At 37.9% G+C, this 15,788-nt stretch overlaps 1 protein-coding gene across 7 annotated transcripts in view; it reads right to left on the reverse strand.

Annotated features, from left to right (window-relative positions):
• The window catches only part of TENM3 (teneurin transmembrane protein 3), a gene marked incomplete at both ends in the record, with an annotated part of 305,029 nt that overhangs the window by 160,448 nt on the left and 128,793 nt on the right, over positions 1-15,788 (reverse strand). For 2 of the 7 annotated variants that reach the window (XM_079534380.1, XM_079534379.1), the window contains one exon: positions 4,295-4,504. The exons of the other annotated variants lie outside the window; for them this stretch is intronic. In XM_079534380.1, coding sequence (XP_079390506.1) covers positions 4,295-4,504 — 210 coding nt within the window. The remainder of the gene's footprint in view (positions 1-4,294; positions 4,505-15,788) is intronic. 7 annotated transcript variants of the gene reach the window in all.

Below are 15,788 nucleotides of genomic sequence, written 5' to 3' on the forward strand. Positions count from 1 at the left end.
GGAAGGGGCACCTAGGGAGTTTTCATGGAATTCACATGGACTGTGAGTTCTTCGAATAATAGAAGGAAAAAGCAGCAAACATACACATCAGCAGAAATGCCCAAACAGCTTTTAAGCATTTGATCCTACCCCACCCTGTCTGCACCTCCTTCTCATCCAGCATTTTTCTCCCTCCTTTTCTTCTCCAATAATCAGAACTAAATTGCTCTTTATTACATGGCAGACAACTGCCTGGCCACTCAGTTTTAGTTCAATATTATGTGTGGCTTCCCTTCTGGAAAAACTACAGCAAGGAAAGTTCAGAATGAGAGCTAGGCAGTCTTTCGCAGACACTGAAACAAGACTGCCAGTAAGTGCAGAGACCAAGGCCCATGATGTCCTTCTAAGATGTTGAGATGACTTACTTTACTGTGGCTCTTAACATTCATAACAACAGGTTATTTCCAACCTTCTTGGGAAGTAGCACAGGTACAGAGGGGAACACATACTGTCCCTTGCTTTTGGTGTAAAACAGGAGGTCTTTCTGTTCTCTCAAGAGAAACTACAAGAACTGCAAGATTGTAAGAGCTGTCTTAAGTCCACCACTAACTTTTAACACAGATTCCCACGTTTACTGTTCAATTTCATTTGTTTCTAGTGAGAAGAACAACTTAGAAGTTGGAGGATATGGAAACTACAGATTGCTTAGTCACGGTGGTATATATGAACTGAGATATCTTGGCAGAAAAATAAAGCATGATAGTTGAAGGGTAGATTTGAGCAAAACTAAAAATATCCATTTCAAAGAATCAAAGAATTGCAGGGGTTAGAAGTGACCTCAAGAGATGATCGAGTCCAATACCCCAACATCTATGCTTTGCGCGTGCCTTCATAATCTCTTTCATGCTTGAGCATTTGGTCTGCATTCTCTCAGCAGCCTGCAGCAAAGCTAAACATTTTCACTTTGAATTTTTGGTATTGTAGTAGGAGAAAAACAATAGGCAATTTCAGTATGACAGATACGTTTATATAGCCTCTCCCACCAAATTCTAATGAGTCATCATGAACGAAAGTTCTCAGATTACCAGAACTATACAATAGAGCATTTGATGTCTGCAGTTACTGATAATGCACACTGAGATCTCCAAATATGAATATTTTTTGTTCCAAAATCAGTAGACCAATAGGCTGACTGATGGGACAGAACCAGTAGAGTAAGACTGAACTGCACAGTGGAGAAAAGGAACAACAAAAAAATCAAGGAAACTGAAAGCCCTCAAATTTGTATTCTCCTGAATTTCACACCTGTTAAAGCACCTCTTTAAGAGAAATCAAATGTTTCCTAGCAAACTGTACACAACAGTCCTTGTCTGACATGAATTTCTAAAGCTACTAGCAGTACCTTCCATCAAGACCACTTCTTGTGAGCATCCAACAGATGGATTTTAATCATTCTCACTTCCCTTCTTCCTAATTTCTTAAATGAAAGCTAATCTGTGTTGGTAAACAAAAGAAACCCAAAGGTGTAGATTAACAGAACTCTAACCACAATCAAATCCTTTAAATTTTAAGGATGTTGCTATATTCAACAAATCAACTCAGACTAAAAGAAAACAAATAGATGTTTGCACAGGCTGAAGAGAAAGTAATTTAACTTGTACTCACAAAAAGTCAATATAACTGAAAATGGTAATAGAATTATTCTCTGTCAGCACCTTTTCTATCCTAAATGCTTTGAAAATGCTTCCCCTAGCTAAGATACCTAACAAAATTATCCAAAAATATAACACTTGAGTTATTGTGTCCATTAAAATCACGTAGAATGGAAGGTTCCTTTGTATTTAGATGCATTAAAATAAGATTGGTGAGAAAAATGACATTCTTCTTTGAGAGGAATATCCTATTCATGCTGTATTAGCATTTTAGCTGAAGAAAATACACTAAGAGAGTACCAAGGGCCACAATTAAGCAACTTTTATTTTCTAGCGCAGATCTGGAGAGATCTACTAGTAAAATAAAAAGCTATGCAACTATGCAAATCACTAAGTAGAAGTTATGAGTAGCATAGAAACAATTAGCTTGATTACTAAATTCAACCACTGTCTTTTTTTCTCCTCCACAAAGAACACCATTTTTTCCATCTAATAAGTCAGCAGTATAAGATGTAAGAAACAACATGAATCAAGCAAGTAGATTTCCCAAGCAATATTCACATACATGCTGGATGAAAGCATCCTATTCCTTAAGAAATGCAATCCCTGATCCTGCTCTGAGTGACTCATAGCAAACCACCTATGGTCTTCTCATCTTCCAGCAAAAAGAAAAAAAGCAGCAATACTTGAATTTCGTCAATTACTGACATAGTAACTGCATTCAGCAAGTTCAAGCACTTCTAAAAACAAGTCTGATCTTAGGAAGAGGAAAGTAAGTTCATTAACTGTATTATATGACTGCCAGCAATACTAGATTATGAGTGTATGTGTATCACTGATTCCACTCTTTGACAGTATGAAGCAGCAACTGCAAGCACTTCCATTGGACATAATACAGGAAAGGGGTGAATTACAGACATCAGAAGATAGAGGAGAAAGGAAAGCACAGAGGAAAGAGAGAAGGTAAGAGAAAAATAAACTTTTAGAGCATGCTGGTTGTCCCTTCTGGCTAGCCACAGTCTCACCAAAGACGACTCTCTTAATGTACACTATGGTGTTAACTCTTGCCCTGTCAAAAAATAAAAACCAAACAACTTTGTTTTGCTCAGCTGAGGGGCCAAGATTTGACTTGCTGTGGGATTAGCTGAACTTATTTTGGCTGGGATGTTATCGATTGCAGAACATTCCTCAAGGTTGACCAACCCGCACTGACAAGCAATTCCCAAAAGTTTCAGAAACAGCAAAGTGCCAAAACCTAGAGGACTGATGAATACTTAGTACTTACTTGATCCAATGACTTTAAGAGGCTAGGAGAGCTAAAAATTTCATCCCAAACATCCAAAATTCTTAACAGCTTTCTCTTGCTACTGCATATTTCATTTGCAAAGGAGGGGGGTTGATGGATAAGACAGCAATCTAAATGTATTGACTTACTGAACTAAACCAGTCTACCTTTTGGATAATGCATATATTATCTAACAAATACCACATTCATTGACAGAAAAGAAACGAGACATCTGCATTACATAACCTGCATTATGTATTACCATGCTTTTGAGAAGTCCTCATAGATTAAAAATGGAACGAGTTGAAAATGCAAAAATAAACCTGTAATGCTCACTTTTCAAGAATTTAAGCTCCTACCACTACAATCTCAACTCGTCTTTCAAAGCATGATGTCTTTTCAAAATAAAAACTGTCAAATCCATGTGCGCAACTGCTCTTAGAAGATTGAGACATAACAGTAAAGTAGCATTTGTAGTTAGGAAGACCGTTTCACTCCGCAAAATAATTCTGTCCAACAAATCAATTTACAATCTGCAGGCAAAATATTTCTCCAAACCCCCTCTAGTGACTGATATGTAGGATGGTTCATTGCAATCAAAAAACAGAAATGGCTCCATGAAACCAAAAATTCTTGTTCCAGACTTTGTTGATCAACCCCAAGAAAGCTTATTCAGTCATACAACAACCAAAAAAGGAACCATGTGGCTTTTTTCTTTTTTTTTTTTTTTTTAAAGAATTAGAAAGATAGAAAAAAGGTCAAGATTCTTTTTCCTGCAGCAAGACATATAAGCAAGTACTTGTGTTTCATTCTCATCTCTCTCCCAGTGGTTGTTCATACTAGTTGGGAGGATAAGAGCCACAGTAACATGCACTTTGGAGCTGTTTCTTCTTTGACCACACAGCTTTCTTCCACTACAGCTGTTTCCCTAACCTGCAGTGCCCTATCCAGAAACATAAATCCTCTTCTCCCACCTATGGGGAAACTAAAGCAGCAACTGGAACCTTTTAAACTTGATGAGGTAGTAGAAGATACACTTTACATTAAAAAGTTACAGTTTAACAAACTTCATCATACCCTTCAAAATATGTAAGTAAAGCCTAGTCGCAACAAACTGCATTACATAAGAAATCATCAATAGCTACTGCTTCATATGAGTACTGCATTCTAAAATAACTTAAATGGTCTTCAATACATTGAGTTTCTACTGTTGCTTATGCTACAGTACTTTTGAAGTAGAAACATCATTTGCTAAATTTCAAGTAAAATCAATATAAAATATGAAGTTATTTAGATGCTTTAATTTTGTTAGGCAATGTTGTAAGAGGATGGAAAATAAAAGGGTACTCAAACTATGGACAAAGCGTCCTCTTCTTACCATGACCTGGGACAGACACTGAAACAGTACCGGTCCGTACTAGAAAAGAGCTGGCAGTATAGTCCTCATCTGTATCAGAGTCCTGAACTGGCTGGTTGGCATTATTACTTAATAACCACCTCTGGTTGTCATGGAGATTGGGTGATGGAGGAGGGGAGTGTAAATGTTCAGTAACTGATGGACTAGATGAGGAGGATGGCATGGGAGGACCTATGGGAAAAAAAAAATTAAAAAATGGGTCAAGATATGACATGAACAACAAATTAATTCTTCTTTGCATCACTGAAAGCCAAATTGTCTACCCCAAATAATAAAAAGATGGAAAAAAAAATAAGACAACATCATGTAATATACTGGTTTAGATGCTTTACAATACACGAGGCAATGCCATGATTTGCTATTTCAATGTACAGTGTCTATTGCTCCTCTAAAATTCCAACATCTCTGCAAAACGGAAGGACAGAAGAGCTGGTGCCAATTGAAATAAAATATTTGCTGTGCAACTAGTTGGGAAACATAGCATTTTCTATTTTTTTAAGCACTTATTTTCTTAGGCCACTGTCAGAACTGAAGCAACTCTTTTGTCTAGCAAATACTAATGCTTATGTAAAGGAAACACACGCACACTGCACTCTCTTTCCATTCCCATCTCACCTAACCAGGTGAACTAGCAGAACAGAAGTACTCAAGCATATAACCAAATACATAGTTTCCTCTTTCAGAGGAACATACCTGTATTTATGGAAGAAAATAAAACAAATAAGCAGAGAAACAAAAACTGTTTTCCAAGCTTACAGATACAGAAACTCGCAGCCTTAAATTGCTACCCTACAAGTTATCCTAACAAAAAGTTTTTAATAGCATTTTTTCAGACACAGATACTATTTAAAACCCATTAGAAAGGGACATCTGTGAAACTCGAGTCCATCTGTACAAATTTTATAAAACATGCATATGCAATGGCTGCTTCCCCTTTCCGCATCTTGCAATCACCGTAAAGACATCACAAAAGACAACAAGTTTAAATAAAGCGTTGGGATATCATAACAAAACATTTAGTCCTTTAACAAAATAAAACCCAAGAAGCAGTAGAGTATCCTGCCATGTATATTCAGCACAGATCGCACTTAAGATGTCCACAGATCTGCAGCCCTGAGTTGTCTGTGCTTAAGGAGACCACTCCCAGTAGATAGAGGCCTATGCCATGCCTGAGCTTATGTGGTCTTCCTTAGTGAGGATTTGTTTTTCAGAATACCAGGATTATCTTTTTTCCTGAAAAAAAGCAGGGCACCAGGGTGTGTAATAGTATCCAATCTGATATCCGGAACAAGTCCTCTTCTTAGAGGATGCGCCTGTCAGTGTGGAGTGCCACGATCCTTGTAAATTTACCATATGCACCTTTGCGCGAGGATGAAGGGGGTAGAGACCACCCTACACTACAGTAGCTGTGATTTCACTCTTCACAATGGAATACCCATATTTGTGTATTTGTTCTGAAACTGTCCAGGCATTTACTCAGCTCTCTGACATCTCTTGCAGGTACCACAGCCAAATTACATTTCCTTCTAGAAGAATCAAGTTAGCTGAGGCTGGCGCAGATAAAATACCAGACTTTTCAGGACTTCTGATTTCATACCTAAATTCCTTAAGACAAAGAAATGATCCTGAAGAGCTCTGCAGCAGTCACCACCAGCACAGAACTGCCAGAACGTCCCAAAGGGGCAGAAAAGACTAGCGTAGTAATGACTGTTGTGCTGTGAATCTGTTGCTCCTATATTACCCTCATTTCCTAAGGGGCTGTGTTGAGCTTGTGTCAGTGACCTAGAGAGTGCTTTTTCCACCACTGATGTGGTTAATGGAAAGAGCAAGGCAACTCTAAAGCTGACTGAATGGTAAAAACAACAAGAAAGGGTCTTTAGAACCAGTAGGAAGAAGCAGGTTCAAGAGAAAGTTGGCATATGATGGAAAAGTGAGACTCCTCCCTTTGTAACTTAGCACTCCCAGTGAGGGAGCTGTGCCAAGCCTCTTTCCATCCCTTCCCCTCCATGCTGCACTGAGATGCAGACTCAGCTGTGGAGACCTTCCTCAGTTCTAGGGAAGGCAGCCAGAGTTCTTTCATAGCTAAAAATGAATACAACTAGGAGAGGCGATGTCATTTAGATAACTTCTGCACAAGTCCTCAAAGCCAAGACCGTGTTAACACATATGGTGGTAACTTGGTACTGTCTCCGTTCTTATTTTATTGGATCCACCTACGGAACTTCAAGCCATCTCACTATCACAGTTGTTAAACAACTTCCTTGAGTACGTTCATCCTGAAGCACAGTGCTTACCTCATGCATGAGACTGACAGATCCAACTACTAAGTTCAACTTTTTGTACTCTTGCTATATGAATATAATAGGTTTAATACTGAAACAGAGTTGCCTCTGTTATCTCCACTGGGCTCTAGATGCAACAAACACTACCAATAGTATTTAAAAGCAGATTTAGCTTTACATGGTGTAAGAATAAAGTAGTTTGGCAGTCTTAAGTATTTTATTGCCTGCAGGTGGGGAGTTGTAACAGATAATGAAGCAGCTTTATTACATAATTTCTGGGAAAAAAAAGAAAAAAAAGATATTAACTTTCATGGATACCATTCCTGACTAAGAACCTAAATTTAAAGTAAGGGAAAAAGAGGGCTTTTCTATCATCTAATCATTGGTATTTTATCGTACTCTACAGCATAGTTGTACTGGAAAAGTGCAGTACCTCTCACTGCTATATTAAAGTTTAATATAATAATAGAGCTGGCACGGATAACTTGAATCAACGTCTCTCCCTCTCCTTTGTACAATGCTAAAATCCTGATGAATAAAACAATTTTTTTCATCCACATTCAGCATAGCCTGAGACATAACATCTTAGGAGCTCACTGAAACACATTAGGTCCTAACCAACTGGTTTCCCAGGAAAGAAACATGTGAGAAGCTAGCTAAGAAGTGTTTGCTTAATTCTTTCAGGCCATTTACTTCCTCTCAGACTTGCAGGGAACAGCGCAATATATACTATTAACAATTTTAAAACACTTTTGGTTCTGGAAGGGAACCAAGCTCTTACCATTAATCAAGTAACTCCTGCATGAAACCCTGGGCTTATGGCTGGGGAAATAACAAGGATGAGGGAGTGACATTTTACAGTGCTCAACTTGGGAATTTGGAAGAAGAAAGCAGACATTTATTTAAGTTCAAGATAAAGAGCTACCAGTTTTTCTTGCTGCACCTTGATTTGTTATGTTGTTTGCCTCAGTGACCTGCATTATTTATTGAGAGTGTAATTAAAGCTTTCTTTATCACATGTCCAAACTGATTTAGATAACCACTGTATCTCATTCAGATAATTATTTTTTCCCAAGTAAAAACTAACAATATGCTTTGTTCTTTTGTTTTTTAAATTTAATTTGGAACACATCTCCTTTCCTGATTTTAGACGCCTCTGAGTACAGAACAGCCTTTCAGATGTGTATTATCTGAAGCAAACCAGCATACCTATGGAACTTATGCATAAAGATGTTTTCAATATGCTTCCCTTCACTTCCTCAATTACACTCATTAACTTTCATATACAACATAGCCTTGACTACACCAACCATAATCACACAAGATATCCTATTGCCTGAAGATGTGTCATGTCCGAGACCTCTTAATTATTTTGCAAATTCCCTCATTTATCCAGATTTATTAATTGCCTCAACGCTATGTGGCTAATTGACACTGCACTGGTGAGCATCCATCCGGAAAGAGCGATCCTCAGGTGCTCTGGACTACAGTTTCTCAGTTCAGAAAACAAGGTGCCAGGTACAAGGCAGAAAAATGGGGTTACGAGCAAATTTTCCACTAGCATACTCAGTGGGGACAGCGAATGGAAAAATTAGGTGGTTATGCCTGTAACCCTTGCAGCAAATCATGCAACTTTGGTGATTTTTCTAAATCAGCCTTACAGCAGCAGGCAGGTCGTTCCTGTCACGAAGTTGAACGGTCTACAGAGAACAGGGAGCCAGTGACAGCACCAGCCAATTCTTCACAAGAACCCTAGGCCAACCAGCTGGGATGCGTATTTCTGTACAATTTCATCCAGCACTGGCAGATCTTTGCAAAACCTTAGTGTGAGCCCCTGTTCGATTCCAAGTGTAAAGACGGATAGCTATCTACGCTGCCATTTATAGAATAAGCTACAAGTTAAGAAAAAAAACCAAAAAACTTAGCACTAGAAGAGGGATCATAGACATCGTGCAAATTCCTCTCTGATTTTTTGTATATGGAATGAAAGGAATTTCAAACTACTTGGTAATAACTCTTAAATCTTGGTAAACATGTTTAAAAATCACAAGAATCATTATGCATGGCAAAATCCAGTTTTGTTAATTAACAGTCTTTTTCCCTACAGCTTAAAGGCACACAATGATGCAAACAACATTTTATTCTAAGGAAAAGCAGAAATCATTTTTTTTCCCCTCTTCTCCAACTTCTTTTGGTGTACATTCAGCAAGAATTTCAGTTCTTCTGCTTTGTCTCTTGCCCATATTTAAATAAAGCAGATTTTTTGTTTCTATTTTGTGACTTCAATGTAAGACAGTAAGCTATTTTCTACTACTAAAAAGTACACTTAAAAGTACTTAGATCTTCTCTATTAGATTTAAGAGGATAAACACACCTTCATATGTTGGTATTTTCATAATGGAAAACATACGATTTTTAATTAATTTTTCTGGAAGTACATAAAGATTTCTCACATGGAAATACAGAAGTCTGCAGAAAATACAGGCAAACTCCAGTAGTATCACCCTCAATATAGCAATGTGTGAGGATGCTAATTATTTTTGTAAAGAAATAAGTACCAAAAGAAGGTAAAACCCAAAGAAAACTGGCTGTAAGAAGAATATAAACCAAGAAAGTTACCTAAATATAATTATGTTGAAAAAAAAAAAAAAAAAAAAAAAAGTACAATTCTGTTTTGGGTCTACATTCACAAAGTGACTGAAGTATACGGAACAGCATAAAATCAGCACTGGTACACGCAAAGACGATACAAATGTTGGAAGTAGAGGCGATGCTGTGTATGGAAAAGTATATGAAGGCACAGAAGTCTGAGGCTGACAATTGCTGCTGCGTAGCACTATGGGGATGAGAGCCTGGAAGCAACAGTGGCTTCTTCAGAGTGTGGGGGCCAGAGGACATGCTGGAAGAGCACTGCCTCCAGCTCCAGAGTCTCCAGGATGCCCCCACACACCTGCAATCCACACCTTACAGATGTATATGTTAGGTCACTCACACCCTAAGCTTTAAAAATAAAGCAAAGCCATTAAAATCTTTTATACTTATTTGTATTATGAAAAGCAGATGAAACAATTACTCAGCTTTCATCTTTTATCAGTCACTGCATGTTAAAGCAGCACTTTGCTTCAACAGCAGTGGGTATGTACTTATGTTTACACCCTGCATACTCACTAGATTTATTTAAGAGAAAATGGCATCAGACACTTTTGGAACATGGGATTCAAGAGAAAAGTAGGATGTAAGAGAAGCAATAGTAATGATCTCCTACTGCTGCAGGGTGGGTGGGCTGGGAGAGATGACCCAGAATGTCTCTGCAGAGCCCAGAAGTACACACATTTAAGAACACTCCCAAACAGAGTAGAACTCTTGAAACAGACACTTTACTGGTGATATAATAGTAACAGGGAAAAAAGCTTACTTGTGATCTTTAAATTATAAATCTATACATGCTGCATAGTTTTTCTATTGGCATTACTATGTACTTCAAACAAAAAAAAAGCATCTGAAAAGAAAAAACGGAAGATCTAGCATTATCAACTCACACCACATAAAAAGTGTTGCAGGTTACGCATTTTACAAAAGTAGTTTCACTGTAAAAAATTTGAAGGGCTATTATTTTAATCTCAATCAGCATGCATAAATCCTTCACCTAACTCTTACGTGGGACTCCTGATGGATGCTTAAGGCAATCTAAGAGCCGACAGCTCTGTTTAGGCTGTTTAGCCACGGCAGAACAATGCATTTTTCGTTTCACAATCTTGGCAGCCCTTGTCACTGAGACTGAATAAAAAATTCTTCCACTGGCATCTGAAAGCCAGAGCGGAAGAGGCTTATTTTGAAGTTAGTGGTAAAGAGTACTTACTGACTTCAACGTCAGTAAGAAAATGCTATTAAATTACAAATTGCAAGGTAGGTGCCTTTCCTGATTAAATTAATGGGATTTTTGCTGGTGATTCCATAGAAATAAAGTTTTCATGTTATGTTAAATGCCATTATGTCACATAAACCACAAAACAATCACATACTGTGCAGAACGTGTGTTATACACTTAACATCTCACTAACGCTAAATATATATATATTAATTCTGCACTTTGCTTCTGACAACAGTAGATGAAGAGATGCATTTTTTAAACAGTTAATGCAATTTTTCAAACTAGAATCAGACGGTCAGTGGTTTGTGAAGGTCAGAAATAACATCTTCTGGCTAAATTAATTAGAAATCAAAACACTTTCAAACAGGCAGTAGGATACTCACAGCCCTTCCGAATCAAGCTGAGATGAGTCTCTGCAATCTGTTGTACGACTTCCTAGTGTGCAGAAAGCTGTAACACTCTTAAACAGGGCACCTATACCATCCCTAACAAGTTTACTGATAGCATCCCAAAGATCCAATTTCCACTGTATTAGATGCAAATTGACAAAATAAAAACCTCCTGGTACACACAACCCTAAGCAGACAGATTTTGTATTTTTTCATCTCTTCATATAACACAGTAAGTCAGAAATAAGCAAGATTTAATTGTAAACCTGTTTATTTATTTTTAATTCTGGACTCCCTGTACATTATCCAACCTGTATGACTTGGCATTGGCATTCATCTCTCTGCTGGATACTTCAGCCTTCTGTAGTCAACCTGCAGTGACAGTTATCTCTTAATTAAAACTCTACATGCAAAAAGAACTACTGAAAATTGTTATGGCGTAACACACAAAGAATGATTATTTATAACCAACACAGTTCTTATCTACTTATACTAGAGTCAACAATTGTTGTTATTGTGATAATCTACCCAAGGGAATATATGCATAGACTGTCTTTTCAAAACATGAATATATAGACATAAGTCTATAAACAAACTTCTATCTTCAGCAAAAATCATTCTAGTGATTTTTTTTTTTTTTTATTTTTAATAATTGCTTTAAAATGCCTGAAAACTATGCATGCAGCCTACTGTGGGTTTTCCATTTAAATGGTTTTGGTTTAGTTTTACACAGCAGATAATGAAACTGTAAACCCTGAATTGGAAAGTGCACTTCCCAAGTTCCAATTCTCCCTGAATGCTAACAAACCACCACTGCATCTCAGATGCAAATCTTAAATAAAAATGATGCCCACTTTTCCCAGACATCCTTGAGAAGTTATGTCTAAAGAATTGTGTTGTTTTTAACTCACAAAATTGCAACTGTTTCTGGAGATTGTGAAAGCTGAAACTTTACAAGATTATAATATGAGAACACTGATTTAAGAAAAGAAGTAATTCATTAGAAAGCAAGAGAAATTCTAGTCCGATTTTTTTCCCCCTTCTTGGAAATAGATTATGATAATTGTGAGCCAGTAATATAAAGCTTGTGATTGTTTTCTGAAAAAGATTTCACAAGAAGAATGTTTATGCATTACAACTGGCATTCGTTTCGGAAATGAAGACTTTGCCTTTTGAGTCTTTTTGTTGTTTTTGGAAATTTAACAGCTGCTGTTTAGCAGATTGCTAAATGAAAGAAATGCCCTCTTCTTGCAGAGGTCAGACTGCATGATCACAGCAGTTCCTTCGGTCCAGAGCTAAGGATGTGTTGATCTTTCCTTTAAATGGAAGTTCAATCTATAAAGAAACTGCAGATTCTGATCCTTAGCTGACAGATTATTCTAACCTAACTATATCACTTTCCACCTTCTCAGATTTTTTTTTTATTTTTTAGTTGTATTACCTTACAAATAGGCAGCCAGGTGCAGACTGAAGGTCCAAACAGCGAGGCAAAAAGGTTCACGAGCCAAACTCAAAATCCAATCATCTCTCACTTTCAGTATTTAATTTAGGAGCTATTCTATTCAATTCAACTGTACTTGCCTCAACATTAACTAAAAGAACGTACACACCAAGTTGGAAAGGGAAAAGAAAGCTATTTTCAGGAGAATGGTTTTCTGAGTCAAATGAGAAGTTCCAGTTTAAGTGATAGGTCTTAGTATTTTTAGAAGAATACTCCTCCTCCCTCCTTTGCAGTGGATTTTTGGACAAAAGCAAGCTGATCAAACGAACACCAGATTGCAAAATGCTTCCATTGACTCCTACCTATCTTCACTTACAACGTACAAGTTCTCTCATGGAAATGCCACCTTCCATTTTGCTCATCTGCTAGGACACAAGATTGTGCATCCCAGCCTCACACATCACAGCCAGGACAGAGATACCAGCTCAGCAGACTTGTTTACACACAGCCACTGGCCACCATCTCATGAGCACTGGCAGCCAGTCTGTGGTGGATGAGCACAGCAGCTGTAGAAGCTATAGGGAAACAGGGCGACAGGTCCCACTTGCAGTGCTTTGCAGAGTCCAGCCCTTTCAAAATGCCCTTAGGCATTTTTGTAGGCCATATAAGTAAGAATCAGGAAAACACCCAACTTTTTTTTTTTTTCTTTCCAGAAATGCAACTAAGCATCAATAACAGGGCTGCTGATATATGCTGTAAGTCATACAACAAGGCTGGACACTCTCGCAGTCTCTGTACGTCCTACATTCACCCAACAACAAAGCTGAAGCTTGCTGTTTCCACTCCACCCTGACCTTTGTAAAAGACTAATTTTTTTTGGATGCTGATATCCTTTCAGAAAGCAATTCATAAAGAGTAATCACCAAAAAAAGTAACCTTTGTGAAGAAATGCTGCTTTATTCTTCCCATCCGTGACATTTTATTATTAGAGTTGAGATGGATTGAGCCATGTCACATCTGGTTTATCACTCTTCCACAGCATGACCCTGTGTTAGCCTATGTACCTTTTATTTTCAGCGTTCCTTTGGGCTAAAATAGGGGGAGGGGGGAAAATTGCCTTTCTGAAACAGGGCAGGAAATGCATCTTGAGGAGCACAAGGGCACTTCAGGATATCTTTGGAAGGGAGCTGGTGAGAGAGTTGCTAAAGAGAAAATAAATACTCTGAGAATGACTCATATATCATTCAGTTTATAGAGTCAGGTAATTTTCCATCCTCATTCCCTCCACCCTGCTAAGAATTAATCTAAGGAGGAATAAAACTAAATACCTATGGACTACATTGAGTTTTCTTAATTTTACTGAGCCCTATTGTCTGAACAATAGACAGGGTGCCAGTTTTGTCCACTTTTACTACCAGCATGGCAGCTATTTCACAGTTCATCTTAAGGGAGCTGCATCTATGAAGCAAAGTGTCTGGAAAAATTCTTAATGGCATTGGATTGACTGTCATACAGACTATAGCAAATAACTTGTTTTCTCAGAGATGTGGTAAAGAAATTTGTACAGAACCTAACCAAGAGCTGCCAAAGCCCAAGTCCTACTCCATGTGAAAGAAAACATCATGCTGTGCTGTTACACCCTCTGTTTTCCCAGGAAAATAAAGTAAACCAGTAAAAATTCCCATTAGAATAAAATGGAAGAACTGTGGGATGCTTATAAAAGCATCAAGTAAGCAATGAGAAAGGGGACAGCATTCCTGCTTATGAAACTTCAGACCAGTGAAGGAGCCCTGAACTGCACAGCGTCCACAGGCCTGAAGATACCAGCTTAGCAGTTATATTTGGCTTGCGAGCTCTTTGCTGCTCTATTTTCAGGAGCTCTCCCTTTCCTGCTGCACTATTGAGTTTTGTTCTGTGTCGAGGCTTTTTTGTCCTGCTATATTAAATCCAACTCCTTCACAAAGGAACTTTTGGGAAGGGAAGGAATTAGAGAATTACCAGAAAATTATTGACTGTTGTCTCACACAGCACCACTCTCACAAGCAACAGGACATTTACTGGACATTGATGTCTCATTACATCTAGCATGTAATTTATTTCTCTGCTGGAACAGAACTTATCAGCTTTGCCCATGTGGAGAAAATGTTTCTACCTCCGAAACAAATAGAACACCACAGGCAGGAAGCTGGAAAGCTTAAATGAAAATCCGCCACATGGTCACCAGAGCTCCATGCTACTGAATCCATGGTAAGACAGCAGTGTCAGAACAGGCCGGAGGTGGTATTTTAGGGACAGATTTTCAAAAAAGCCCAGTCTCATTGCGGGATGATTTAAGAAAACAGAACAATAAAAACTGCTGGGTACTGAGTAATCAGAACAAGTTGGACTCTTTCTTTAGGTGTCTCTGTAGATCTTGCATTTGGAACAAGAAAGAAAGAACCGCTGCTTCAACAAAGCCTCTTCAACAAACCAAAAATACTTAAACCGGTAAGAAAACATATCCAGCATTCATAAAAAACAATGAAGTTACATACTTCTCATTACTCTCTCCCAGTACAAGAACTCATTATGAACTATTTTGACAACTTAGCTAAGATCCCCATTTGATAGCTTTTAATTAGTTTTGTAACATTTTCTCTGTATTTAAACTTGGCAGAACAGCACTGTGCTCTAGCTATATGTAAAATTCATACCCGTAAATTTCAAATACATTTAGTTATCCTTTGAACTGCAGGGGAACAAGCTTAACATTTTTCTTTTCCGAAGCACTTACAAAACCTTCCCATCAGTTTTGGTAAGTCAGAAAACATAGAACGGAGTTAAAAGTAAACTCTGGCTTCAGACTAAACATGGAAGTTTCCATCCAAAAGGGCAATTCATAAAGTTATGAGCTAACGAACAAAAGGAAGTTCAACAGTTTCATGAATTGTTAACTGTAAAATCCAGAAATAATAATGTAAGCTTTATTTTGTTCCCAATTTGACCACTTCAGAATAGTAAAACAAAGTAAGATAGACCACTCCAGTTACTTCTAAGAGGTTTTATCTAAATGAAAATAGAAAAGACCTGAAAGACTAAGCCAAAATACATACAAAAAAGATTCCGAAATAGGGAAAACAACTGTTTAAGCCTGACAGGAACCAAGGGTAATGAAAGCTCTTTACCATGCTGTTTCAGAGTCCTTGGGCCTTTGTCCAAACACCAACTGGGCCATTCAAATCTGTTGACAGACAGAGGTTAGCCATCTGCTTGAAAAGAGATGAAAGACAACTCTCATCTGACTGCTTAGCAAAGCTGAAACAACTGCACTTAATCTTAATGGTAGGAATCACCAGCTAAAGCTGTATGAGTCTTTGAGTTCCTGAAAAATTATTGAAGTTGAAGCATTCTTCTTTCAAGATGCACCTCTCAATACCCGTAAAATCTGCCAGCTAAAAACCAATTACTACATAGAAAGCATTTAAAGGCATTG

The sequence above is a fragment of the Tetrao urogallus genome (assembly GCF_951394365.1).
Source record: "Tetrao urogallus genome assembly, chromosome: 4".
Taxonomy (NCBI): domain Eukaryota; kingdom Metazoa; phylum Chordata; class Aves; order Galliformes; family Phasianidae; genus Tetrao; species Tetrao urogallus.